General features: G+C 46.5%; 1 protein-coding gene across 1 annotated transcript in view; it reads left to right on the top strand.

Annotated features, from left to right (window-relative positions):
- Positions 1 to 27,831, top strand: part of LOC139255875 (protein CC2D2B-like) — a 558,271-nt gene that overhangs the window by 281,159 nt on the left and 249,281 nt on the right. Inside the window, exon 20 of the mRNA XM_070874046.1 lies at positions 17,787 to 17,964. Within this exon, the coding sequence (XP_070730147.1) occupies positions 17,787 to 17,964 (178 nt within the window). The remainder of the gene's footprint in view (positions 1 to 17,786; positions 17,965 to 27,831) is intronic.

Below are 27,831 nucleotides of genomic sequence, written 5' to 3'. Positions count from 1 at the left end.
GAATCAATTATTATGAATGAAATAGCAGCGCATTTGGAAAGCAGTGACGGGATCGGTCCAAGTCAGTGTGGATTTATGAAGGGGAAATCATGCTTCACAAACCTTCTGGAATTTTTTGAGGATGTAACTGGTAGAGTGAACAAGGGAGAACCAGTGGATGTGGTGTATTTGGACTTTCAAAAGACCTTTGACAAGGTCCCACACAAGAGATTGGTGTGCAAAATCAAAGCACATGGTATTGGGGGTAATGTACTGGTGTGGATAGAGAATTGGTTGGCAGACAGGAAGCAGAGAGTCGAGATAAATGGTTCCTTTTCGGAATGGGAGGCATTGACTAGTGAAGTGCCGCAGGGCTCAGTGCTGGGACCCCAGCTCTTTACAATATACATTAATGATTTGGATGAAGGAATTGGGTGTAATATCTCCAAGTTTGCAGATGACACTAAACTGGGTGGCGGTGTGAGCTGTGAGGAGGACGCTAAGAGGCTGCAGGGTGACTTGGACAGGTTAGGTGAGTGGGCAAATGCATGGCAGATGCAGTATAATGTGGATAAATGTGAGGTTATCCACTTTGGTGGCAAAAACACAAAGGCAAAATATTATCTGAATGGCGGCAGATTAGGAAAAGCGGAGGTGCAACGAGACCTGGGTGTCATGGTTCATAAGTCATCGAAAGTTGGCATGCAGGTACAGCAGGCGGTGAAGAAGGCAAATGGCATGTTGGCTTTCATAGCTCGGGGATTTGAGTATAAGAGCAGGGAGGTCCTACGGCAATTGTACAGGGCCTTGGTGAGGTCTCACCTGGAATATTGTGTTCAGTTTTGGTCTCCTAATCTGAGGAAGGACATTCTTGCTATTGAGGGAGTGCAGCGAAGGTTCATCAGACTGATTGCAAGGATGGCTGGACTGTCATATGAGGAGAGACTGGATCAACTGGGCCTTTATACACTGGAGTTTAGAAGGATGAGATGGGATCTCATAGAAACGTATAAGATTCTGATGGGATGGGACAGGTTAGATGCGGGAAGAATGTTTCCGTTGTTGGGGAAGTCCAGAACCAGGGGACACAGTCTTAGGATAAGGGGTACGTCATTTAGGACTGAGTTAAGGAGAAACTTCTTCACTCAGAGAGTTGTTAACCTGTGGAATTCCCTGCCGCAGAGAGTTGTTGATGCCAGTTCATTGGATGTATTCAAGAGGGAGTTAGATATGGCCCTTACGGCTAAAGGGATCAAGGGGTATGGAGAGAAAGCGGGAAAGGAGTACTGAGGTGAAGGATCAGCCATGATCTTATTGAATGGCGGTGCAGGCTCGAAGGGCCGAATGGCCTACTCCTGCACCTATTTTCTATGTTTCTATGTTTATAATTCATTTCCCATCCGGATCTTCTGGCTTTGGGGTTTTCTTGCTGCTGCTGGAGAACAGCAGACAGTAAGCCTTGTGGTCAGCTGGGACCTAGCTACATTATTTTGACATTTGCAGCTTAGCTCCAGCTTCTACCCCTTTTTCCAGTATAAAGCCCTTCTTGGGTCATGCAAATGTTGCAGATAACCAAAATCAGACGCAGAGAGGCCTTGACAGATGCAATAAATTTCCCTAGAGCCTGAGCGCAACAGGGCAGGAAACTTGACCCCAATATCCTAGAAATTGTTGGGGAGATAATAATGATTAACCAATTATTATTTCAACTTTTAAATGATACAAAACATGATTGTCAACCCATATTTTTTTTAAATCGAGCAGTATGCTAGGCTTGGAATAACGCACTGACACCTTCCAGCAGTTTCCTCCCATGCCTGATGCAACGAGTACTACTGGGAGTGTTTGCTAGTGCTGTTGGGGAGGAGTTAAACTAATATGGCAGGGGTATGGGAACCAATGCAGGGAGATGGAGGGAAACAAAAAGGAGACAAAAGCAAAAGACAGGAGATGAGGAAAAGAGGAGGGCAGAGAAACCCAAGGCAAAGAACAAAAAGGGCCACTGTACAGCAAAATTCTAAAAGGACGAAGGGTGTTAAAAAAACAAGCCTGAAGGCTTTGTGTCTCAATGCAAGGAGTATCCGTAATAAGGGGGATGAATTAACTGTGCAAATAGATGTTAACAAATATGATGTGATCGGGATTACGGAGACGTGGCTCCAGAATGATCAGGGCTGGGAACTCAACATCCAGGGGTATTCAACATTCAGGAAGGATAGAATAAAAGGAAAAGGAGGTGGGGTAGCATTGCTGGTTAAAGAGTTTTGATTAATGCAATAGTTAGGAAGGACATTAGCTTGGATGATGTGGAATCTATATGGGTAGAGCAGAACACCAAAGGGCAAAAAACGTTAGTGGGAGTTGTGTACAGACCTCCAAACAGTAGTAGTGATGTTGGGGAGGGCATCAAACAGGAAATTAGGGGGTGCATGCAATAAAGGTGCAGCAGTTATAATGGGTGACTTTAATATGCACATAGATTGGGCTAGCCAAACTGGAAGCAATACGGTAGAGGAGGATTTCCTGGAGTGCATAAGGGATGGTTTTCTAGACCAATATGTCGAGGAACCAACTAGGGGGGAGGCCATCTTAGACTGGGTGTTGTGTAATGAGAGAGGATTAATTAGCAATCTCGTTGTGCAAGGCCCCTTGGAGAAGAGTGACCATAATATGATGGAATTCTGCATTGGATGGAGAATGAAAGAGTTAATTCAGAGACCAAGGTCCGGAACTTAAAGAAGGTATGAGGCATGAATTGGCTAGGACAGATTGGCGAATGATACTTAAGGGGTTGACTGTGGATGGGCAATGGCAGACATTTAGAGACCGCATGGATGAAATACAACAATTGTACATTCCTGTCTGGCGTAAAAATAAAAAAGAGAAGGTGGCTCAACCGTGGCTATCAAGGGAAATCAGGGATAGTATTAAAGCCAAGGAAGTGGCATACAAATTGGCCAGAAATAGCAGCGAACCCGGGGACTGGGAGAAATTTAGAACTCAGCAGAGGAGGACAAAGGGTTTGATTAGGGCAGGGAAAATGGAGTACGAGAAGAAGCTTGCAGGGAACATTCAGACAGATTGCAAAAGTTTCTATCGATATGTAAAGAGAAAAAGGTTAGTAAAGACAAACGTAGGTTCCCTGCAGTCAGAATCAGGGGAAGTCATAACGGGGAACAAAGAAATGGCAGACCAATTGAACAAGTACTTTGGTTCGGTATTCACTAAGGAGGACACAAACAACCCTCCGGATATAAAAGGGTTCAGAGGGTCTAGTAAGGAGGAGGAACTTATTAGTCGGGAAATTGTGTTGAAGAAATTGATGGGATTGAAGGCCGATAAATCCCCAGGGCCTGATGGACTGCATCCCAGAGTACTTAAGGAGGTGGCCTTGGAAATAGTGGATGCATTGACAGTCATTTTCCAACATTCCATTGACTCTGGATCAGTTCCTATCGAGTGGAGGGTAGCCAATGTAACCCCACTTTTTAAAAAAGGAGGGAGAGAGAAAACAGGGAATTATAGACCGGTCAGCCTGACCTCAGTAGTGGGTAAAATGATGGAATCAATTATTAAGGATGTCATCACAGCGCATTTGGAATGAGGTGACATGATAGGTCCAAGTCAGCATGGATTTGTGAAAGGGAAATCATGCTTGACAAATCTTCTGGAATTTTTTGAGGATGTTTCCAGTCGAGTGGACAAGGGAGAACCAGTTGATGTGGTGTATTTAGACTTTCAGAAGGCTTTCGACAAGGTCCCACACAAGAGATTAACGTGCAAAGTTAAAGCACATGGGATTGGGGGTAGTGTGCTGACATGGATTGAGAACTGGTTGTCAGACAGGAAGCAAAGAGTAGGAGTAAATGGGTACTTTTCAGAATGGCAGGCAGTGACTAGTGGGGTACCGCAAGATTCTGTGCTGGGGCCCCAGCTGTTTACACTGTACATTAATGATTTAGACGAGGGGATTAAATGTAGTATCTCCAAATTTGCGGATGACACTAAGTTGGGTGGCAGTGTGAGCTGCGAGGAGGATGCTATGAGGCTGCAGAGTGACTTGGATAGGTTAGGTGAGTGGGTTTTGCATGGCAGATGAAGTATAATGTGGATAAATGTAAGGTTATCCACTTTGGTGGTAAAAACAGAGAGACAGACTATTATCTGAATGGTGACAGATTAGGAAAAGGGGAGGTGCAACGATGTCATGGTACATCAGTCATTGAAGGTTGGCATGCAGGTACAGCAGACGGTTAAGAAAGCAAATGGCATGTTGGCCTTCATAGCGAGGGGATTTGAGTACAGGGGCAGGGAGGTGTTGCTACAGTTGTACAGGGCCTTGGTGAGGCCACACCTGGAGTATTGTGTACAGTTTTGGTCTCCTAACTTGAGGAAGGACATTCTTGCTATTGAGGGAGTGCAGCGAAGGTTCACCAGACTGATTCCCGGGATGGCGGGACTGACCTGTCAAGAAAGACTTGATCAACTGGGCTTGTATTCACTGGAGTTCAGAAGAATGAGAGGGGACCTCATAGAAACTTTTAAAATTCTGACGGGTTTAGACAGGTTAGATGCAGGAAGAATGTTCCCAATGTTGGGGAAGTCCAGAACCAGGGGTCACAGTCTAAGGATAAGGGGTAAGCCATTTAGGATCGAGATGAGGAGAAACTTCTTCACCCAGAGAGTGGTGAACCTGTGGAATTCTCTACCACAGAAAGTAGTTGAGGCCAATTCACTAAATATATTCAAAAGGGAGTTAGATGAAGTCCTTACTACTCGGGGGATCAAGGGGTATGGCGAGAAAGCAGGAAGGGGGTACTGACATTGCATGTTCAGCCATGAACTCATTGAATGGTGGTGCAGGCTAGAAGGGCTGAATGGCCTACTCCTGCACCTATTTTCTATGTTTCTATATTTCTATGGGAAGAGTGACTATTCCTACGATAAATGGATTCCCTTATTTGACTCACTCTTCTCGTGTATAGTTATCAAACTTGGTGTCCCTTCGGCTAACAGCCTCTATGGCATAAATATTACATTGTTAACAGCTGCACTGCTCTTCCCTGTACTTTGAATGGACTTAAATGTCTGCTTAATGCTAGCCTTCATTATTGATCTTGCCACTTCACTGGACAGCCTATTGTGCGCTTTGGGGGAGCTGTAATATAAGGCACTCTCTGATTAGTTAAAACATTTGAAGCACTGCTTTAAGTTTGAGGGGGTATGTTTGGCCTGAGCCTTGTCACATCTGCAACTCTTCTGTTAATGGTTGAATGGTTGGTACAAGTGTGTCATGATTCATGGCTGTCTCCTGGGACTCATCCTTCCTTCCTTCTCCTTTTAAGTCATCATCATCATAGACAATCCCTCAAAATGAGGATGACTTGTTTCCACGCCAAAAAAGGATGAGTTCACAGGTGGTTCAATGAAGGACCTAATATTCCAGGTCCTGAACTACATCCTGAAGGGTGGAAGATGCCTGTGCTTGGATTTTTTTAATGTGTGGTGGCCGTTGCACACCAGCCACCACACGGCCCTGGTCCAGTGTCAAGGGTTATCCAAGATGACTGAAGACCTGCTCTGCTGCACGGACCTAGTGCACACACATATCGCAGTGTGGACTGGCCCGTGCTGCCCCTGGGTCCCTGGCCTCGAACTCACGACTCTCCTGGGCCCCGATCACATCCCTCCACAGTCTCTCATCACTCCTGCTGTATCTGCCCATGCTCCAACCACCGACCTGGATCTTGATGACGTCACTCTTCGCTGCCACCGCCCTCCTGCACCAGCTCGCACTGCTCCCTGAAGTTGCCTCCCTTTTAAGTGTGGCACAGATGATTACCTTAAAATAATAGCATTCTCCCAACGAAGCAGATATACCCTGAATTACGCTGCATTTGGTGGTTGCATGCTAGCTGAAATTGATAGAATCAAATCTCTGATGGTTCATACATGGCACTGTGATGTGAACAGATCCCAAATGGCAATGTGGGTTCCATTAGTTAAATTCTGGATTTTTGAAAAGCCAATAGACCTGTCAGCATTGTGTTGTCAAATCATGATGTTGCTTGCCAGTGGTGAAAGTGATGAAGTTATTGATCTACACTTGCAGATAACATTAGGGATAATGTGAAAAGAGCCTGGCATTTAAAAATTGAGGATCCTAGTGACTTTGATGTCCACTGGCATGTCATATGAATGATTCATCATTTATGGCAGCCTTCATGAAACAGATGACACAGCTCTCTTACAACCTCCCTGCTTATCCTCAGTCTCCGACAGTGCAGCACTGCCTCAGTACTGTACAGGAGTATCAAAATTCTAGTGCAGCATTCTCCCAAAGAAGCAGATATACACCTGACTTGCGTTGCATTTGGTGGTTGCATGCTAGCTGAAATTGATAGAATCAAATCTCTGATGGTTCATACTGTCAGAAGTGCCATCTTTCAGATGAGACGTTAAACTGATTCTGCCACCTCCGATGGAATTAACAGATCCCATAGCACTATTTTGATGAAAAGGGGGCCAAGGTCGTGATTCACATAAACCTGGACGCCAGGCCAGTACACCACAAGGCCAGAGCGGTGCCGTACGTGATGCGGGAAAAGATAAAAGGCGAATTGGACCGCCTGCTGAGAGAAGGTCAGTCTGTGACCTATCCTTTATTCCATAGCACTCAAGTGATGGAAGTGGGTGGAGCTTCCCCTTTTATATCTGAAGGTCCAGGTTAGGAGTGTCTCCCACAAGTTCACCACCTAGTGATCATTGTTCTCAGTGTACAACTTAGGTCAGATTATGCATGGGTTACAATGCTGGTTGAATACATGACATCGCCTCCCCCCCACAAAGTCTTATTGGGATCACAAGTTGAGTCTCTCTGGTGGTTTACGCTCTCTTGTAGAGCGCCTGAGTTGGGGCTCCGGTTGTTGGGCGCTGGCCTGAGTGTCTGCTGTTTGCGGTGCCTCAGGCCTGTCTGGACTGCCCACAGTGACTGGGTTCTCCTCCCTTTGGTACCTGTGTTCGCTCACCTGTGGAGGAGTGAACTCTAGATGCTGACCACCATCACGACACACAAGGGGTTGTTTGAGTACAATAGATGTCCATTCGGGATTCGCTCGGCCGCCGCGATCTTTCAACGAAATATGGAAAGCCTCCTCAAGTCGATTCCAGGGACGGTGGTTTTTCAGGACGACATCCTCATCACGGGTTACGATACTGAAGAACACCTCCACAACCTGGAGGAGGTGCTACACAGACTGGACCGGGTAGGGCTGCGACTGAAAAAGGTGAAGTGCGTCTTCCTAGCTCCAGAGGTAGAATTCCAGGGAATGAGGGTAGCAGCAGACGGGATCAGCCCTACTGCGTCCAAGACGGAAGTGATCCAGAGAGCACCCAGACCCCGTAACACGACGGGGCTGCATTCGTTCCTGGGCCTCCTGAACTATTTTGGTAACTTTCTTCCCAAATTGAGCACGCTGCTAGAGCCGCTACCCATGCTCCTACGCAAAGGTCGCGAATGGGTCTGGGGGGACAGCCAGGAAAGGGCTTTTAATAGAGCACGCAATTTGTTATGTTCCAACAATCTGTTAACGCTATATGGCCCATGTAAGAAACTTGTTTTAACGTGCGATGTGTCGTCCTATGGTGTCGGGTGTGTGTTGCAGCATGTCACTTTCAAGGGTCAGTTACAGCCGGCAGCTTATGCCTCCAGAAGTCTGTCCCAGGCAGAAAGGGCTACAGGATGGTAGAAAAGGAGGCGCTCGCATGTGTATATGCGGTAAAGAAAATGCATCAGTACCTGTTTGGCAGGAAATTTGAGCTGGAGACAGATCACAAACCCCTAACGTCCCTTTTGGCCGACAACAAGGCCATAAATGCAAACGCATTGGCCCACATACAGAGGTGGGCACTCACGTTAACTGCCTATGACTACACTATTCGGCATAGACCGGGCAACGAAAACTGCACCGATGCACTCAGCAGACTCCCACTAGCCACCACTGAGGGGGCTACTGAGCATGCTGCTGAGATGGTCATGGTTGTTGAAGCTTTCGGAAGCGAAGGCTCACCCGTGACAGCTCGTCAGATCAAAGTCTGGACAAATAGAGACCCGCTATTGTCTCTCGTCAAGAAATGTGTCCTGAATGGGGACTGGGCAGCCACGTACAGGGCATGCCCTGAGGAATTTAAACCATTTCACAGGCGCAGGGATGAACTCTCGATTCAGGCCGATTTCCTACTGTGGGGAAACCGCGTAGTCATGCCCCAGATGGGCAGAGAGGTGTTCATCAGAGAACTCCACAAGGAGCACCCGGGCATTGTCACGATGAAGGCAATTGCCAGGTCACACGTTTGGTGGCCAGGGATAGACGCAGATCTGGAACTTTGTGTTCGCAGGTGCAACACGTGTGCCCAGCTGGGCAATGTGCTCAGGGAAGCCCCCCTTAGCACCTGGCCATGGCCCGCTAAGCCTTGGTCACGCATCCATGTGGACTACGCAAGTCCTTTCATGGGAAAAATGTTTTCGGTTGTAGTCAACACCTACTCCAAATGGATCGAGTGTGACATTTTAAATTCAAGCACATCCTCTGCCACGTTAGAAAGTCTACGGGCAATGTTCGCCGCCCACGGTCTACCGAACATCTTGGTCAGCAACAATGGCCCGTGCTTCACAAGCACTGAATTCCAGGACTTCAAGGAAGGCAATGGAATTAACCATGTCAGAATGGCACCATTCAAGCCGGCCTCAAACGGCCAGGCAGAACGAGCAGTGCAGATAATCAAACAGGGGATGCTCACAATCCAAGGGGGTTCCCTACAATGCCGCTTATCACGCCTCCTGTTGGCCTACAGATCCTGACCACATTCGCTCACAGGGGTTCCACCCGCAGAGCTGCTAATGAAAAGGACGCTCAAAACCCGGTTATCCCTTATACACCCCACCATGATAGAAATTGTCGAGAGCAGGTGCCAGGTCACAATATGTCTACCATGACAGGAATGCGAGGGCGCGATGTATTGATGTAAATGACCCTGTTTTTTGTCCTCAACTACGCTGCAGGGCCCAAATGGCTTGCAGGCACTGTGGTTGCCAAAGAGGGAAATAGGATTCTGGTTAAACTTACCAATGGACAAATCTGCCGCAAACATGTGGATCAAACAAAAAGGAGGTTCAGCAACCCCATAGAAGAAGCAGAGGAAGAACACGATATAGAGTTCACTCCACCACAGGTGACCGAACACCGGAACCAAAGGGAGGAGAGCCCAGTCACTGTGGGCAGTCCGGACAGGCCTAAGGCAACGCAAACAGCAGACACTCAGGCCAGCGCCCAACAACCGGAGCCCCAACTCAGGCGCTCTACAAGAGAGCATAAACCACCAGAGAGACTCTACCTGTGATCCCAATAAGACTTTGGGGGGGGGGGGGTGGTGATGTCATGTATTCAACCAGCATTGTAACCCATGTATAATCTGACCTAAGTTGTACACCGTGAGAACAATGACCACTAGGTGGTGAACTTGTGGGAGACTCTCCTAACCTGGACCTTCAGATATAAAAGGGGAAGCTCCACCCACTTCCATCAGCTGAGTGCTATGGAATAAAGGACAGGTCACAGACTGACCTTCTCTCAAGCATGGGCCTCGTGTGCATTTATACTGTATAGTAAGGACGTATCATTCCGGAACCACAAAGGCTACCACTCGCTTAATGTGCAGTTGGTGTGCTACCATGCACAGCGAATCCTCACCGTCAATGTCCGCTATCCTGGCACGAGCCATGATGCATTCATCCTGTGCCAGCACTCTTCCTGCCACCTCGTCAAGCTCGCGGCCGGTCCTCGGACTCAAGGGGCTGGATTTTCTGCAGATTTTGCGCCTTGGCGGGGCGGTAAATGGTGTTTCTGGGCGTCAAACGGGGCATCTAGGATTTAGCGCCCGGCAGGAAATTTCAGCACCGGTTTTGCGACAGTGCAAAAACGTATCGACCCACCCTCCGTTTTGACCATCAGGATGACGTCAATCGTCATGCAAGGCTGCGCTAGCGCCCTGGGTGGAACTTTCGGGCCTAATGCCTGATTTTGCGGCTGCCCCAGGACCCGACCAAAAAAAACAGGTGGTGCCAGAGTACAGCAGGCGCAATTGGAACCATATTTAAAGGGAGGTTGAAGAATCTTGTATCGCAGTTATCAGTGACTGCCACAATTGTGCGTAGAATGCTGCGTGAGTGTATACTTTAAAGTGGTACTTTTATGTGACTTAACCCTTTGTTTTCAAGGTCAATAAGAGAATTCAATTGGGGGCAATGGTAGTTCAGCAGCAAATCATGCTGGTTGCTATTGGAAGGCGGCTTTAAGCTGGAAGAAGGCTTATTGTCCATGGTTTACAATGAAATCGTAGAGGTCGCAGACATTTGGGGAGGAGGCCTTACCCCCCACGGGTTTACAGGAACATCGCTCATACCTCCACATTTCTGATGCGCAGTGCGTCCGAAGGCTGCGCTTCAGAAAAGAAGTGCTGACAGAAATATGCTAGCTCCTGTATGCAGCCTACCAGCGCCAATAGGACTGCTGCCCAGCGAGGTGAAGGTTACTGTGGCGCTGACCTTCTATTGCTACACATTGCTGCATTCACCAGGTGACAAGGGCACTGTATGCACGCAGAATGGACTTCACAAAGTTCCCAATGAGCAGGGATAGCCAGAATGAGAGTGTTATAGGGTTTGGACGATTTGCAGGTGTATACACATCGCCCTGCGAGCACCAACACAAAATGCAGAGGTCTTCCGAAAAAGAAAGGGATACCACTCCCTAAGTGTTCAGCTGTTCTGCGACCACACTCAGTGCATCCTTACAGTCAATGTCTGCTATCCAGGGAGCACACATGATGCTTTCATCTAGTGTCTCACGCATGTTTCAGCGACAAAGACAAGGTCAGAGCTGGCTGATCGGGATCAAGGCATACGGCCTGGCCACCTGCTCATGACCCCGCTCCAGAACCCTGCCACAGAATTCGAGCAGCGCTATAATGACAGCCATGCAGCCACTTGCAACATCATTAACAGACAATTGGTATGTCACTCTGGAGGCAGCCTTCAATACTCACCTCAGCAGGTCTCCGAGTTCATTGTCATGTGCTGCATGCTACACAACTTAGCCATCATGAGGGGACAGGCATTGCTAATGAGGATTGCAGAACCACCTAAGGAGGAGGAGGACGAGGAAGAGGAGCCTGCCGAGGAACCCATACCACAAGCACCACAACCACAGGGGAGGCAGCGTGGAGATGTGTCTGCTGCAAGAGCCTTATGTCGGCAGCTCATCATTGACCGGTTTGCTTGAACGGGGAATGGGAGGTTTGAGCATTGCCTCGCCACTCTGTGCCACCATGCTGACTATTCTGTAACTGATTGGTGTCTTGTGTGTCATTTGCACAATGTCAAAGATCAAAGGACAATTTTTACCAATCTTGAACACTCTCAATATCCCCCCCCCCACACACACACACACACACAAAACCCTACATAATACAATGCTTTAACACTTATGGACACATAACTGATCCCTGCAATCAACAATATTTAAAGTTAAAAAAAAATTGCATTCTGCAATGCACGACATGTAAAGGAAAAAAGACTGTTTCTTGCAGTGCACAAAATTTAAAGGAAAAAAACCTGTATCTTGCAGTGCACAAAATTTAAAGGCACAGTGACTTGTTGATAGCCATTAGTGGGTCTTGGACAGACTTTCCCTCCCTTCCCTTCAATCCCTTCCTGTCCCTGCTGCTCCCTTCAATGAGGCCTCAGGGCATACAGCAAGGCTGCTAGAGGGTTGCTGTGTTGGGGGGCCAGACAATGGAGACAGAGTCTGAAAACGCACTGGACCAGCTCCTGGCCTGGAAGGCCAGGCTTTCGACATGGGCGCCTCTTCCTCGGCATTACCAGTCATAGGTGGATGGGGTGTCAACTGTCTATGGTGCATGGTTGGCGAATGAGTGGTGGGATCCAGAATGCTGTCATCCCAAGGAATGACACCACCTCCCATTTCCCTGGATCCACTCATTCTCCGACGGGCTGGGCCTTAGCAACCACAACACAATGCCGAGGAACAACTTGTTGGCCTGCTTTGGCACCGTCACTTCCCCGTGGGACAGTGGGGAATGCAGAGAGTATGGAAGCAGACATGGACTAAATCACCTTCCCCAGCTCAAGCAAAGCTTGTGCCTGTGATGCGGCAGTTTCTGTGGCGTGATCAATGGCACATGCCACACATTCTAGAACTCTACTGTCGCTGCTCAAGGCCACCAGCCTCTGTGTGAGGGCAATGATGGCCTCGCTGGAGTCATGACTCGCAACGACAATCTGCGAAGCTGCCTCTGCAACAGTCTCAGTGAGCTTGTCAATGCTCACTGGGATCCATCCCAATGCATCAATAAGGTCACAGTTCATCACTGCACTTTCCCTGGACATTTCCACCAGGTCCACTTCAATGGGTGCCTGTCTGTGAGCAGACCGACTTTGCCGACTCACCCTCCAGAGAGATGGCCTGCGGGATTCCATCCTGGCATTGTGTTGCTGTACGCCGCTAGGGCCAGCAGCCTCAGAATCCTTAAAGCCCGGGAAGTCAGTGTCGCCCCCTGAAGTACTTAATCCTGAGGGTGCAACTGGTGGACTCAGATGCTCCGCCGGAGCAGTGTCCTCCAGTGCCTTGTCGTTGGCCGCATAGCCTGAAGTAGAAGCCTCCCTCGAGGAATGCTGCTCCTCTGGTTGGTTATCTGGAAGCAGAAAACAGCAGACAAGTAGTCAGCAACAGTGGAGGGGGCAGGGTGACTTTAGGAAGGTGGCATAGCACAGGTTAATTTGAGTGCCGAAGCAACTCCATAATATCTCGCAATGCAATGTATTCAGTCGCGCGATCCAGTTACATACCCTCACTACCCGAAGGGGGCTCAGCATTGTCCGCGGCAACTGTCCGACCTGGGACTCTGATGAGGGCAGAGACCCTCTCCTCAACATCGGTCAGAGGGATTATTTGAGGCTGACCCCTGCCTGTCCGCAGCTGCTTCCTCCTGTTGTGGGAGTATTTTGACTGCAAAGAGGAAAATATGAAGGGTTCAAAAAGGGTCTCTCTGCTGTTGTGCCACACATGCCTACCACATAGGTGATTCTGTGTGAACGTTGTAGAGTTCTTCGTTCAATCTGTTTCGATCTTGCATTTGCTTCATTAGTACGTATTCGCTAGTTAGAGGCATCTATCATGGGGGATGTAAGTGATCTTTCAGAAAGCAATAGGAGTAGTTGGAGTACATGGCGAGGGATGATGTTAATGATACAAATGATGCATGGATCATTAAAAGCCAACGGTTGCTGATGTAAGCCTTCATCTTTGTTATGCATTGTGAAAGGCACCCTACTGAGTTTTGAGAGGGACCAGATACATGAAGCACGTCACATACTATGTGTGATTAATGTTAGAAGTATTGGAGGCATGCATAGATGCAAATGGTACTCATCCTGACAACAATCGTGAGCTCGTTGAACTTTTTTCAGCACTGTGTGTCAGTCCTGGACACAGTGTCTGCAGCAGATGCCTCCTGTGCGATGCCTCGCCATATTCTCTTGGACACAGGAGGGAATGGTCTGGCACCACCTGTAAGATGGAGTGAGGCCCACATCCTCTCCTCTGCGCTCACTAAGGCCTCACTAGCCTCCTGGCTGAAGCACCCGGAACGTTGCCTTCCATCCTGCTCCTCCATCTCAGCAGAAGTGGCTGAAGTGGGCCGATTTAAATGCGCATGTGCGCAGGAAGTTGGTGTGCCCTGCATTTGCGTTTGCGACCGGAAAAGAAAGCAAGAGAGGAAAAAACATTTGCGCATGCGCAAAATGGCCACCTCCTTCGGCGCCTAAAGTTTTGGCTTCGGTGCACAAAGTCAGTTGTGCAGCACCTGACTTAACGCCAACGTTCCTCCAGATGACTTTTTAGCTGAAAATACATGACGAGAGTGCAAACTATTTCCGGGTACAAACTTTTGCGTACGACCGCGATTTGCGCCTCAACATGCTAAAAGCCAAAAATCCAGCCCAATGGCTATCCGCTCTCCAGCTGGCTCATGACTCCTCTCCAGCTGGCTCATGACTCCTCTCCACAACCCCATCACTCCTGCCCAGCACTCATATGATGAGAGCCATGTTCCCACCAGGAGCATCATCGAGCTGCCTTGACCGCTCAGGAGGAGCACCCTGAGTACTTGACTGAGTGGGTGATCCCTTTCATGGTGGTCTGCTACATACTGCACAACTTGGCCATCATGAGGGCCCAGCCCTTGGCATCAGGGATTGCAGGGCCACCTCAGGAGGAGTAAGAGGGAGAGGAGGAGAAGGACAAGGAGGATGAGGAGAACAAGGACGAGGAGGAGGAACAGGAGCGAGGGAGGAAGCAGCCACTCAATTTGCCTTCTGGAAGGGCCCTCCGTGACTGCCTCATCATACTGTGGTTCAAATGAATTAAACCCAGATCCCCATTGCTCACCATATCCCTATCATTCCATCTCTTTCGCAGGCCATATCACAGCACAAAGCTGAAAGGAGACACACCACAAAAGAATCCAAGCTAAATTAATAAATTTTATCAAAAATGACTGAACACATATTTATACCAAAAATATTAACTATTCACCCTCGTGCAATCACTTAGTGCCTGTTGTTACTGTGCCCTTGCCTACTCTAGTGCTCCTATGAAGTGTTGGCCCAGTGGCTGCAGCAGGACTGATGGAAGGCTGCTGAGTATCCATGTGAGAGACTTCAGATGACCTTACAGGATGCCCATGGCCAGTTCTGGGCCTGCAAGGCTTGGCTGTAGATTGCACCACCTTAGCATGGCTGGCAGTAATCTGGGCTGGCTGGATGACAGACAGCGACAAGGGCAATGGCAGAGTGGCAGTGGTGGGAGCAGGAATGCTGTCATCCTGAGAGAGGACAGCAGGTTCTTGCTCCACTGCCACTACCCCAATGCAGCACCTCAGATTCCCTAGCAATTTGTTGGTGCACAGATTGCTGGCCTGCTGCAACGCCGTGAAAGCCCTGGTCGACGGTGGTAGACCCATTCATGATGGCAGCAGTCAGAGCTTGCATGGCATCAAACTGAGACTGCATGAGTGTAGTCTGAGATTGGATTCCAACAAGCATAGACTGCATTACAGCACTAAGACGTTGTGTCGCTTCCGCCTGTGCTGCAATGGAAGCTGCCAGATTGCCCATAAAACATGGCATCAGGTCTGGGTCATCACGGTCTTTCTGGGAGTCTACCATCCTTTGCAGACTGGAAATGATGGGCTCCATGGTGTGCGCAGAGCCTTGTGCAATGCTGGAGACAGACTCCTCCATGCTCCTTACCATTGCAGAGAAGCTCTTAGGCTCCCTTGCCATTGCGCCTATCATCTCCGTGTGCATGTCCATCACCTTTCTTCTAAAGGCCTCCCTATCGAGGTCCTCATCTGAGTCCTGTGCAGCAGAACTTGTTTGCGAATTCACCCTCTGGGGAGCAGGCCCCCGAGCTACCCTTTCCCCCCAGCTTTGCTGCAGCCCGCTCGTTCCCAGTGCCTCACCCTGTGCAGATCCTGCTACTATACTAGCCTCTAAATAATGCTTAGTACCAGTATCTGAGCTGGTGTTTGCGGGTGAGAGATGCATGCAGTGACATGGTGTGTTATTCTTCCTCCTCTTCTCCTGCCTCGCTCTTTACAGTACCTTCAGGGAAAGGCTTCTCAGGTGCTTGCTGATTATCTGGAAGTATAATGGCACAAGAGTTGGGTTAAGATGCGGGGAGGGGGGCCGGAAGAGAGAAATGCATGCAGACAGCATGATTAGCTGGAAAGTGTGAAACGCTTGTGTGGTGAGGAAAAGTGGGATGTGATAAGGAGGAGTAAGGATGAACATACCGTTGTTCAACGTTGCTGGTGGACACAGCACCCATGACCTAGCGCCCAATGATTTAAAGCACTCAATTATCTAGTGCACAAAGTGGTTGGATGTTTGCTTGTACCCCGCCTGTGCACTCCTGCTCCCTCCCGTTGTGAGCCACCTTGGCCTGCAAGAGAAAGGAACGTGTGTGTGTGAGAGTGGTGCAATGTGTTTGGGTGATGTGGCGGCCAAACTTGAATAGCTATCATTCATGCCCAGGGATGCTGGCTGGCATTATAAACTATTTCCCATCACTCATGGCTCCCTAATTTACTTATTGCTTTCTCAACTTAGGCATTAGTTAGTAGGGAGACTCAGAAATAAAGACTTCCCCCTTTCTTATAGTCCATTCCTATGAAGGGGAGGAGCAACCGCCGACCTCTTACTCAAATTCAATTTACTGTTCCAGTGTTTCAATTCGGCCCCACCTGGGGTATCCTCTGTTTCTTCTATCTTTTCTGATCTTACCCGGGTCTCCTCTACATTTCTTTTGATCTTCTCTTTTGGTGTGCTCTATAAATTTGTTAGTGCTGGTTAGTCATAGGCATGAGTATACAATTGGCTTATGAATTACTACACGGGGTACATATATCAAAAATACTATCATTACAAGTTGGAGAACTACCAGAGCGTGTGAAATAATACGAACCTAAGGGTGTGCTGATACATTAAGCCCAATATCCCATCAATGTGAGTTGTCCCCTATGCTGTCAATTTTAATATCTATTATGTGGTGTGAAGCAGAAACTGGGGCTATTAATGGGATAGGTCCTGTTAGACCTGTAAAGAATGGTGTTGTGGTAGTAGTGACCACAGGAGGCACCCCCAAAACCATCTCATACTGGATTTGTACTGGCTTTTCCCATGCTCTGTTACCTACAAAACAGAATGATTACAATCATAGTTAAATTCAGTCTTACAATCATTTCAAGTTTAACATCTAATCAACAAGTCATGGACTTAAAAGGTTCTCCAGACCACTCTCTTACTAGTATCCATCTTGTGATAATTCTTGCTAAATGTATTTCTCTCTAGCCTTCAATTGTCCAAATCCAAATTCCATGTAACTCTCCATTTCAACTTCAATTTCAATCCCTCTAACAGGTACCAGTGTGTTTAACTCCGTCCTGATTGTTTCATTAATTAGATAGTTTCTCGATAGAGTATGTCTCAATGCTTTAAAAGTTGTCTCACTCTTCTGGGCCACATTAACCATTTCATGTCTTGCTGTTGTCAAGTAACTGAGAATGTCTGAAACCCGTTATTCAGTGCAAATTCATCTCGGTATCTCAGTATCATGCCACACATGGCATCCGATACTAGCCATTCTCAGGCTTTCAGGTGATCTTATCAGAGGAATGTCTGGAGATCTTTGCTCACTTCATGGTCTCGATGTCTTGGGTAGTGGCCAGACTATCAAATTCAGTTTTCTTAAAAAGTTAATTATAGGCAGGGACACAAATTTCTCCAAGAGAAAGCTATCAATGTACTATTCATAACCACACTTTCCTGACTTTCATTTGGTAGTGTAATTCTACTGTTTCTATCTTACACCCTCAATCACTTCCTCTCTCCATTGGGATTTCAGGTCCAAAGATTCAATCAGGTTTAATTATTATTAATAGCAGATATTTAGATACTCTTTTGTTGATAGTAACATGCTAAATGCTAATATTCAATTTAATGCAGAATTGAAAAACTTTCCTCATATATGTGACATTAAATTTGGTGTTGAACATACTGTGTAGCTAATTTTAAGATAAATATTTACCAGAAACAGAAACTTTCCTTCAATTACTGTGCAAATAAGTATTATTCTACTAACTTCTATTGTTCTTGTGTCTAATTTTAGGGGTGAATTGTACAGAAGGGCAGAAGTGCATGGTCATAAATTCTTCATTAGTATTTTCTACAATGACAAACTTGTTTCATCCACTGTTACCTCGCAACTACAATCAGATTTCAGTGTACAATTTAGACAAATATTCAACATTCAGATAATTCACAAACCTGAAAACATTAGATTGGAGGTAACTATTATTGATTCTAACTGCTGATATTCTCCAATTTCATTTAAAATCATCTTGAGCAGCAAGAGACCATTGGATGTGAAGGGCCAGAGGGTGACATTTAACATCAGTGCAAATCATTGGGACAAAATTATTGACATTTTTACTTATTTATTGTAGTTAAATTTAAATTTACTTCATTTGAGCTGTTTAATACCTATTTATTCGGGGCCATATCTGTGGGCTAATTTGAACCAGCAATATATTAATTGTTTGTATAAGTGGTATCAGGAACCATTCTCTGATTCCCTTTTTTTCCTCTGACAGTTGGACAGTTGTATAAATTAAGCTCGTATAAATTTCAGTTTAGTAGCGAGAGATTAACTTGAGCAGTGAAAGACTAATGGAGTGTAAAAATTCCGAAGAGTATGGAGTTTAGTCTCAGCAGTAGTTCAATCATGAGATGCAGTTGGCTGAAACTATGTTTAAGGGGTTAAATAATTAAATGACTGTGACTGACAATTTCGTAGGAGCTGGTCCTGCTCCACTGCCATAACGTCACTGGGAGTTTAAACAGAGGAAGAAGTGGCTGGTGAAAGCAGCTGAAATTTGTCATGTTAAGTGTGTAGGGTCAGAAGGAAAATAGAAAATAAGGTGTGAAGAAACCTGCCTGTGGTGGTCAGCATTCTTTCTTCGAGAGTAGAGGAGGGGCGGGAGGTGTTGCAGCCTCCTGTTTCAAGTTGTGCGCGACCTTCTCCTGCAAGAAAGAAGGCAGTAAGTTAGTTGTAGTCTCGTGAAGTGTTTGGAGAATGTGCCTGTCAAGATAGAATAGTTGGTATGCAGTGTGTAAATTCTTACCTTGACAACTCTGGTGAGGGCATTGAACTTCCTTCAGCATTGCACCCATGTCATAGAATCATAGAAATTTACAGCACGGAAGGAAGCTATTTCGGCCTATCATGTCCGCGCCGACCGACCAAGAATATCCAGCCTAATCCCACTTTCCAACTCTTGGTCCGTAGCTCTGTAGGTTACGGCACTTTAAATGCACATCCAAGTATTTTTTAAATATGGTGAGGTTTTCTGCCTCTAGCACCCTTTCAGGCAGTGAGTTCCAGACTCCCACCACCCTCTGGTTGAAGAAATTTCCCCTCATATCCCCTCTAACCTCCCCCCAATTACTTTAAATCTATGCCTCCTGCTTGTTAACCCCTCTGCCAAGGGAAACAGGTCCTTCCTATCCACTCTATCCAGGCCCTTCATAATTTTATACACCTCAATCAGGTTTCCCCTCAGCCTCCTCTGTTCCAAAGAAAACAGACCCAGCATCTCCAACCTTTCCTCATAGCCAAAATTCTCCAGTCCAGGCAACATTCTTGTAAATCTCCTCTGCACCTTTTCCAGTGCAATCACATCTTTCCTGTAATGTGGTGACCAGAACTGCACACAGTACTCCAGCTGCGGCCTAACCAATGTTCTATACATAGAACCACTTTGCTCTTGTATTCCATGCCTTGACTAATAAAAGCAAGTATTCCATATGCCTTCTTAACCACCTTATCCACCTGGCCTGCTACCTTTGTTCCTCTATACTTTTCAGTGTCATACCATTTAATGTGTATTCCCTTGCCTTGTTAGACCTCCCCAAATGCATTACCTCACAATTATGCGGATTGCGTTCCATTTGCCACTGTTCTGCTGACCTGACCAGTACATTGATATCTTCCTGTAGTCCACAGCTTTCTTCTTCATTATCAACCACACAGCCTATTTTAGTGTCATCTGCAAACTTCTTAATCATACCTGCAACATTCAAGTCCAGGTCATTGATATATACCACAAAAAGCAAGGGACCCAGCACTGAGCCCTGTGGAACCCCACTGGACCGCCTTCCAGTCACAAAAACACCCATCAACCATTACCCTTTGTTTCCTGCCTCTGAGCCAATTTTGGATCCAACTTGCAACTTTGCTCTTGATTCCATGGGCTTTTACTTTCGTGACCAGTCTGCCATGTGGGACCTTATCAAAAGCTTTGCTAAAATCCATATGCACTTCCATCATCGACCCTCCTGGTTACCTCCTCGAAAAATTCAATTAAGCTAGTCAGACACGACCTTCCCTTAACAAATCCATGCTGACAGTCTTTGATTAATCCATGTCTTTCCAAATGAAGATTTATCCTGTCCCTCAGGATTTTTTCCAATAATTTTCCCACCACTGAGGTTAGGCCAGCTGGCCTGTAATTACTCGGTCTATTCCTTTCTCCCTTTTTAAACAAGGGTACTACATTAGCAGTCCTCCAGTCCTCTGGCACCACACCTGTAGCCAGAGAGGACTAGAAAATTATGTTCAGAGCCTCTGCTATTTCCTCTCTTGCTTCTCTTAACAGCCTGGGATACATTTCATCCAGGCCTGGGGATTTATTCACTTTCAAAGCTGCTAAGCCCCTTAATACTTCCTCTCTCACTATGTTTATCTCATCTATTATTTCACACTCCTCCTCCCTCATTGCAAAGTCTGCATCGCCCTTCTCTTTTGTGAAAACAGATGCAAAGTATTCATTAAGAATCATACTCACATCTTCTGCTTTCACACACAGATTTCCTTTGTGGTCTCTAATAGGCTCCACTTTATCTCTAGTTATCCTCTTACTCTTAGGACCCGAATTTGATGAAGGCCTCCGCCTGCCCAAGTGCTGCCCAAAGGACCGCCAATGGCCGCCGAGGTACCTATCGGTACTTTGAGCGGGGTTTTCATCGGAGAGGTCCCTCGAAGGTCGGCGGGTGGCAAATGAACAACTTACGCCTCCAATCTGGGTGGCAGCTTATCGTGGCATCTTATCGAATGCCTTCTGGAAATCCAAATATACGTCACCAGACTCGCTCCCTCTAATTGGCTGGGAAATGAGCTGTGTGGGCTTAACAAGCCTTATCAAGGGAAATTCATTTCACAGAGTGGGATGGAGCCAGCAGTGGGGTCGGGTCCCACCATCGACGTCACCCACCATGGACCCACCGAGGTTCATAAAATCCTAAGGGAATGCACAAGGATGATTAGTTGACTTTGTTCTTTTCATTTGAATTTGATAAATTTCTAAATTATGTTTGTAATGTGTGTTTTGGGATGGCTCTCATTTCAGCTTTGTGCCCAGGAGGATGCTCAAATATTGGAAATGGGATCGAGGGAGATTTGTAGATAGCTCGTAGAAATATATATGAACAACAGGAGAATAATAATGGGTGACTTTTAATATCCGAAGAGGTTCTGCAATAAAGGTAATGTAAGTGGTCAAACTTCAGAATACTATTTAGAATGCATCCAAGATTGCTTTCTAGATCAGTATAATCCTGAATTTCCTTAAGCTTTTCTGCACACTGGAGGAATAATTGGTCCAGATAGCAGCATGTAAAAGCAGATTTTGGGACAAGCCTGGCAGTACATAACATTTTGCTGTGGTTTGGATTTGAAAAAGATTTCTGCTGGAATTGAAGAATGTACACTTACTGCATCTACCCATTTTCCAATACATCAGAATTCCCATAATTTCCACGCAAATTACATTGAAGGTAAAGTGCACCTGCATAAAGCAAGGCTGTTTGCAGTTTTGGGATCTCTTGAGTCTTCAGCTGTCCTTTGTGGCAATATCAAGGAAGACTTTTCTTCATTGCAGGGTCATTGCAAATATGTGTTAAAGCTTCATTGGAATCTGCAGCAAACCCTTACTTAAGAAGCAGTACTTCTACTTTCACTGAAGCACAGACAGCAGCTCTGATGGCAATAGGTGAGAATATAGACAGCACCCTGCTTAGCGGGCTATCAGAATCTGATAACTGCCATTCAACTAGTCATCCCACTAATCAATAGGGACACAGATACAGGGCCCAGTGGAAGTATGGACTGGAGTCCACCTGCCTAATACTGCTATTTTTCAAGGTAGCAGCACATGCCAGAGCTCTGGCCTCCTCCCTCATAGCACCACACCGCTGGAATGTGGGAGAAGACATTAGGTGCCCAGGAGCACGCTCCAGAGATGAGGCCAGAAGCATATCCCTCCCAGGTGTAAGCTGCCATGAGAGCAAGGCCACCTTATTCCCATGATGCTGTTTTAGACGAGCCGACCATCTCTTTCGACTCTGGCCCTCAGGTTGCATGTAGGCGAAGCACTAGAATAGGTGAAAGGAAGCCACATTTAGCCTCCCAGTGAAAGAACAGTGCTAGGAAAGAGTAGGTTGGCTCTTGTTTACTTTGGACTCTATTGCAATAAAATAGAATGTCCATCACACTTCATTATTCATGGAGGCTAGAGGCATAAAGGAAAGGGTGCACTTATTTGGTGCAAACTTATTCATTTAGGCGATAATTATTGCCATGGTCATGCAAGTAACATTTGCACCACACAAGTGCCTGGGAGTGACCATCTCCAACAAGTGTAAGAGAAGGGAAAAATTTGTGGGAACCCCCCCCCCCCCCCCCAGTGTTTGGACTCATTGGAAAGGAAATTTAATTTGGAACTATCTACCAGAAAGTTTGAAGTCCTAAAATGCTCATGGAAGAAACTATGAACTTTAATCGAATTTGGGATTTTACAAAGCAGATTGAACCTGTGTGGGCAGGGTTAAGGAACTATCCCTCAAAGGAGCCAGTTTAATTATTGAAACTGCCAGGGGCATGAGACTAAAATAAATTGTCTGGAAAATGGATACTCGAAAACCCTTCTCCACAAGAGACATTAACATTGCAACAATTAACTCAGAGATGGCCAGCCATCCACCTGAACCTGGAAAGCCATTTTCAGCCTATGCATAAAAACAAAAGGCCCACTCCAGCCTGCATGCAAAAACCAAGCACAAAGAACATTATGATTACCAAGCTAATATTTCCATCAAGAAACAGATTTAGAAAATCAACCCACCTGAGACATATTAACTTTTAACGAGCCGGAAAAATATTACAAAGAAATCTCGAGCCTGCCAAAATTAAACAAATAATTTTGGTCTGATTTGGCATGAAGATTAGGACAGCTCCTACAGTATAACTGCCCCCTGTTTTAGCAAAGAGTATGCTGCTGCATATGCTGCTGCCTCACGAGACACTGCTTGTGCTAGTGCTAGTGCCATACTACGCCTATGCCAGCAAGAAGGGAGAGAAACCAACGCGACAGTTGTAAACTAACTTCTCCAACCTCGACGCCCTGAAATCGAAAAGAAAGAAAGAACAGCACCATCGCGGCAGCAACTGACCACAGCCAATGTGGTACCACTAAAACTGCCGCGATCGACCAACCTCGAAAGAAAACTTCACAAGGAAGAAACTGAAGAATCGAAAGTTTCCACTCTACAATCTAGGCCTGACTACCAACAGGTGAAAAAGTTACCTAAAAGGACTTTGAAACCTATTTCTACCCCACAAATCCAAAACGCGCCCTACCGCATCAGCAGACTCAACCCAACTGAAGATTGCGCAGTAAAAAGTCTTCTCCGACGTTCGGGGTGCGGCAAGCAGAACCTACAGAATCCAATGAACCCCGAAACCGCGAACTACCGCTAACTGACCAGAAAGTATTGGTAAGCATAGTCCCTGTCTGCCCTGGAGTCTAACCTAGCCAGTATTAGTAATTTGGGAGGTGGGAGGTGTAATTTTCACTGCAACCCCTTTGAATGTGTGATGTACTGTTCTTTATTAGTGTAATTATAAGTATGACATTGTATTTTCTTATCCTTAATAAAATCAAAGTTCTTTTGCACCAAGCCAGTGGTCTTTTGTACTTTATCGCATCCCCCAAATAAATCTAGAGTCTAGAACCCAAGGGAGTGGGAGCGATTTGAACCGCTCAAGTAGGTCAGAGGTGAACCTGATCCCCGGGACCACCCCTTGCACAAGAGAGAGCCTAACCACCCCACATTGACATTCAAAGGCATTACCATCATCAAATCCCCCATCAGCAACATCCTGGGGGTCACCATTGACCAGAAACTTAACTGGACCAGCCACATAAATACTGTGGCTAAAGAGCAGGTCAGGGGCTGGGTATTCTGCAGCGAGTGACTCAACTCCTGACTCCCTAAAGTTTTTTTACTATTTACAAGGCACAAATCAGGAGTGTGATGGAATATTCTCCACTTGCCTGGATGAGTGCAGCTCCAACAATACTCAAGCTCGACACATTCCAGAATAAAGCAGTCCGCTTGATTGGCACCCCATCCAACACCTTAGACATTCATTCCCTCCACCATCGCGCACCGTGGCTGCAGTGTGTGCCATCTACAAGATGCACTGTAGCAACTCATCAAGGCCTCTTCGACAGCACCTCCCAAACCTGCGACCTCTACCACCCAGAAGGACAAGGGCAGCAGGTTCATGGTAACATCACCACCTCCAAGTTCCCTTCCAAGTCACACACACCTGACTTGGAAATATATCACCGGTCCTTCATCATTATTGGGTCAAAATCTTGTAACTCCCTTCTTAACAGTGTGGGAGTACCTTCACTACATGAACTGCAGTGGTTCAAGAAGATGGCTCACCACTAACTTCTCAAGGGATGGGCAGTAAATGCTGGCCTTGCCAGCGATGCCCACATCCCATGAATGAATAAAAAAAATTGTAGGAGCAAGGAGTGTTGATGTGTTGTGATATTGAAGGATTGGTAGTGGATTGAGTCCTTTTATATGGAAGTGGAGGAGATGGAGATAAGATAGAAGCATCAATAGTAGGCTGTCATTATCTATGGGAGCAGGGGTAGGTTTTGTCACCCAGAAGCCATCTGTTGATGTGATTTTGTTCCCTGAAGAGGTCAGGGATGGCTGAATTTCAAAGGAATAAATGCTTTGTGATAACTTCCAGCATACAGATTTACTTGTACTTCTTTCAATTTAGTATACTGTATTTTCTGCTCCTGATGCGATCTTCTCTACATTGGGGAGACCAAATGCAGATTGGGTAATTGCTTTGCATAACACCTCCATTAACTCCGCAAGTGTGAGCTTGAGCTTCTGGTTGCCTGTCATTTTAATTCTCCACCCCACTCCCATTTTGATTCTCTGTCCTCGGCCTCATACACTGTTCTAATGAGGCTCAATGGAAACTTGAGGAACAGCACCTCATCTTTTGATTAGGCACTTTACAGCCTTCTGGACTCAACATTGAGTTCAACACGTTCAGATCACCACTCCCTTTCTTTTCGGACAGCAACTGTTTATAATGATTCATCATCATAGGCGATCCCTCGAACGAGGATGACTTGCTTCCACAAGAGTTCACAGATGTTTCAATGAAGGACCCGATGTTCCAGTCCTGAACTCCAATTGAGGGGGTTGAAGATGCCTATGCATCTTTTTTAATGTGTGGTGACTGTTGCACATCAGCCACCACATGGGCTCGACAGAGCTAGGCCTTTATCCAGTGGTGAGGGTTAACCAGGACAACTGGAGACCTACCCTGCTGCACGGACCTAGTGCGCACACATATCGCGGTGTGGGCTGGCCCGTGCTGCCTCTGGGCCCTTGGCTCTTCTGGGTCCCATACCCTCATTTGCCCCACTTTCACCCACGATGTTCCAGGGCCCGGCGCTCCAGCTCTATTTAAAGCCCCGACCTTGGGTGGTGTTCTCACACAGGTCGGGGCGGCCCATGATGTTCCAGGGCCCGGCGCTCCAGCTCTATTTATAGCCCCAACCTGCTGCTGCCATTTACACCTCTTCTAGACCCATCTTTTGTTTCTTTACTTGTCCCATTACCATTCCCTTTTGCATTGCATCATCTCTTTTGTCAATTATTCTCTCCTGCCTTCTGCCCATTCACAGATCTTCCCTTTTGTTCTTTCCTCCCCTCCCTTCTTTTCCCACCTCTGTATTTGCTTACAACCTGTTACATTTCTATTTTTTTCAAGTTCTGATGAAAGGTCATCAACCTGAAACATTAACTTTGTTTCTCTCTACACAGATGCTGAGTATTTCCAGTTTTTTCTGTTTTTATTTCAGATTTCCAGCATCCACAATATTTTGCTTTTGTTCAGCATATCTGTTGTTGACATGTAGGACCTGCTGCATGCTGTCATGCACAATCTGTACACTGAGGGAATCGAAGCACTTTCTGATGAGGTAGTTGAGGGTATATACTGTGGGTGCTCACCAAACAATGTGGGTGCCATTGATAACCCCCTGAACATTAAGAAAGCCAGAAATCCTGTAAAACTGGAAAGTCTTATCTTGCTGATGCCTTGCTGGGATGATGAATTCCCCAGCTCTCCCATAAAATGAATGTTTGTACTTCAGCCTGGCTGATATTAGAGGACACATGGCTGTCTGAAATGAGCCTGTGCCATGAGAATAGAGTGCATTGGTCACCTTGATAGCCACAGAGAGAGCACTAAGGGCAGATGAGCATGGCTACAGGTCATCATGCAGTAGGTGACAGAGCTGTCCTATTGCTTCTTTGGCAAAGCACCATTTTCTTATACATACCTCCTCAGTAAGGTCCTCATATGACCTGTGCTGCCTTTATATTCTAGGGGAAGATAATATCTGATGGGGGATCCTCCATAAATGCTTCCCAATTCCACTTTGCTCCATCGTGTGCTGCTCCTTCCTCTCCTGCATTATAATAATGACCCTGTTATAAGCATTGTGAAGCAAATCCAGATTTTTGTAGACACTATGGCAAAAAGATGCATCTTAAGTGTTTCCCAGCTGTCAAAATCACTGGTAAACCGCTGCTAAGGACATTTTCCAGACTCCTTGGCCTGGATTTTTGGCTAATTTGCACCTTGGTGAGTGCCCCAGTGGGGTGTTAAATGTTGTTTCTGGGCGTGATGCTAGGTGTCCAGGATTTAGCGCCCGGCCATAAGATTCAGCTTTTGGTTTGCATTAGCGCAAAAACTTACTGCCCCCGCCCTCCGTTTTCAGCGTGATTATGATGTCAGTCGTCATGCAAGGCTGCGCTAGTGTCCCGGGTGGAACTTTCAGCCTTCACGCCTCATTTAACACCCGCCCCAGGAAATGCCTGAAAGAATCAGGCGGTCCCAGGGTGCAGCAGGCACTAATTGTTATGTATGTAACCCTTGGCAACCTGTATCATACCACCACCAGAGGGGCTACCTGTTGGAGTCCCAAGGGATCCCAGCATACCTTGGGGGCATTGTATATAAGCAGGCCTCCCATGCTGTACCAACATTCTGGAGTTTAATTAAAGGAGCTAAGGTCACACTTACTCATTGCATACAGTACTCAGTTGTATCACTTTATTATGAGTGCAACAATTGGAGACGAGATAACGAACAACCACACGAAAATGCAAAGAACTGTTGGTATCCTGGAGAAATTCTCAGAAGGGGACAATTGGGAGGCCTTTTTGGAGTGACTTGACCAATACTTCGTGGCCAACGAGCTGGAAGGGGACGAGAACGCTGCCAAACGAAGGGCGATCCTCCTTACCGTCTGTGGGAAAACACCTATGGCCTCATGAAGAATCTTCTTGCTCCGGTGAAACCAACAACCAAATCCTATGAAGAACTGTGTCGCTGGTCTGAGAGCACCTAAATCCGAATGAAAGCGTTTTGATGGCAAGGTATCGATTTTACACATGTCAACGGTCTGAAGGCCAGGCAGTGGCGAGCTATGTCGCCGAACTAAGGCACCTTGCAGGACATTGCGAATTTGATGGATTCCTTGAGCAAATGCTAAGAGACTTTTTTCTGCTTGGCATTGGCCACGAGGTTATCCTTCGCAAACTACTGACTTAAAACACCGAATATGAGCAAAGCCATAATGATAGCCCAGGCATTTATGTCCACCAGCGATAACACCAAACAAATTTCGCAGCATAAAGAGGTTTCGGCTAGTACTGTACACAAAGTAACGTCACTTTCAGGCAGGAATGCATATGGCAGA

Source organism: Pristiophorus japonicus, chromosome 3 (assembly GCF_044704955.1).
Source record: "Pristiophorus japonicus isolate sPriJap1 chromosome 3, sPriJap1.hap1, whole genome shotgun sequence".
In the NCBI taxonomy this organism is placed as follows: domain Eukaryota; kingdom Metazoa; phylum Chordata; class Chondrichthyes; family Pristiophoridae; genus Pristiophorus; species Pristiophorus japonicus.
This window is presented reverse-complemented; position numbering and strand designations above follow the sequence as displayed.